The 2,004-nt window shown below is 34.9% G+C and overlaps 1 protein-coding gene across 2 annotated transcripts in view; it reads right to left on the bottom strand.

The window, feature by feature from the left end:
* Positions 1-502: 502 nt before the first annotated feature.
* cd9a (CD9 molecule a) overlaps positions 503-2,004 on the bottom strand; it is a 27,651-nt gene continuing 26,149 nt past the window's right edge. For both annotated transcript variants that reach the window (XM_062042599.1, XM_062042600.1), the window contains exons 7-8: positions 1,892-1,975; positions 503-1,822 (exon numbers count right to left, since the gene is read on the bottom strand). In XM_062042599.1, the coding sequence (XP_061898583.1) occupies positions 1,757-1,822; positions 1,892-1,975 (150 nt within the window). In that variant the 3' untranslated portion in view covers positions 503-1,756. The remainder of the gene's footprint in view (positions 1,823-1,891; positions 1,976-2,004) is intronic.

The raw sequence follows: 2,004 nt of genomic DNA, 5'->3' as shown, positions 1-2,004 counted from the left end.
TGTGTGTGCGTGCGTGTGTATAGTATAAATCAACTGAAGATGTGTAAAATGATGTTTGAAAATACATAAAATCACATCCAAATGTACAGTGTAATACATCCAAAAGTACAGTGTAATATATATATATATAACATATATATATATAAATATTTATATATATATATATATTCACATACGTACATATATATGTATGTGAATATATATATGTTATATATATATGTATGTGAATATGTATATATGTATGTGAATATATATATATATGTTATTTATATATATATATATATATATATATATATATATATATATATATATATATATATATATATATATATATATACATGACAGGAAAAACAGTAATAACAAGTGACAAAACATGAAGGCATTGAAAAATAGTTGAACAAATGCATGTCAGAAGTGGGCTGGGATGCCTCTATTAAATTGTACATTACAAAAATATTAACAACTTAGTGTTCCATTGGTTAAAAATCAATTCAATCATGTATTTGGCTTTTTTTGAAGAGGTGTTTTTTTTTGGCTGTGGTACTTAACTCCTCTTGCCAATAGGGTGGCCCACCATAAACAACAGCAAGTGATCAATAAACAACAAGATGATCTTTTGTAAAGATCATTTGCATTATGCAAGCACTAGATTCATTCAAATGACCTTAAAGGGGAAATGCACTTTTTTGTGGCATTTTGCCTATCATTCACAATCCTTATGTAAGACAAGTACACAGGTTTTTCTTTTTTTTATGCATTTCAAGTCCCAAAATACGGCCAGTACGATAGAGCTAATGGAGGTACACTATTTCGACCATAAAGCCCTTTAAAAAATGTCTATAAACCGCTAACAATACTCCATTTACATCTCGTGACCTGAATGTTAAAATATTAGCGATATTGTTATTATAAGTCCGAACACAAACAAACTATTTTTTGCGGCGCCGTGATCACAGAGTGCTAACTACCTTTGATGAGTTAGTGAAAGTTAATTCTACATTATAAATCATGCCTCTCACCTGGATAGTAGAATGATGTGGCCATAAACCAAGAAGTTGGTCAGCTTTGGACGGTCACCTTATACCCGGAGATGGCGAGAAAGACAGGAAATGACGCTTGTTTGCGGCACCTTTTTTTTTTAATCCCTTTTTGAGGATTACGATTAATTCTTCATTCAAACGGGGAATCTATAAACGTCACATCAGTGTGCATCCCAGTGAGAGCAGACATTGTTCAGTAAGTGATAGTTTTATCATGCTCAAAGTTTGTACATTTTGTTCAGTACTTCGCAATACTGCTACATGATGCTTACTTAGTATGCTGCTACTGTATGCTTAAAATAAGCAAAATACATAAATATTACAATGTATTATAAATTACATTTATACTTACAGTGTGTATATAAAACGATGATGGAAGTTTTTTACAGCGCTTTATAGGCGGAATAAATTGAAACCACATTATTAGCTGACTTTTGCTAGCATTAAAAGAAAAACATATGTGTTCTTGTCTAACATAATGGTTGTGAACAATAGGCAAAATTCCCAAAAAGAGCAAGTTCTCTTTAAAGTGATACATTTCTCGCTCACATTCTCACTGAGGCATAGGTGGCACCATTCTATAGCTGGGCCTGACAACCACACAGACCCTCTTGAACAAGCAAGCAGTGATTCTATTGGCAGCGGGGAGCCATGTGACTTTAGGAATGACATCATGCAACATTAACGAGGCCTCCTTGATGCGTTCTTAGCGGGTGTCACACCACCTCCCGAGACCTCCTGATAGCGCAGCACAGGAGCATGCTAAAGATCATCCCAAACACCTGCAAGAGACATCGAATGAGTTGCATACCTCCCCATTTGAGTTATATCAACAATCCGTGAAGCGTTACCATAACGACCCCGATAGCGATGCCCACTCCTCCTATGATGTGCAGTTTAGAGTTGAACACCTCATCAATGGCGTCAGGGCAGCTCTGCAGCACACACGAGTACACTTATTTCA

Source organism: Entelurus aequoreus, linkage group LG03, assembly GCF_033978785.1.
Source record: "Entelurus aequoreus isolate RoL-2023_Sb linkage group LG03, RoL_Eaeq_v1.1, whole genome shotgun sequence".
Taxonomy (NCBI): domain Eukaryota; kingdom Metazoa; phylum Chordata; class Actinopteri; order Syngnathiformes; family Syngnathidae; genus Entelurus; species Entelurus aequoreus.
Note: the sequence above shows the minus strand (reverse complement) of the source record. Positions and strands in the feature narration are given on the sequence as shown.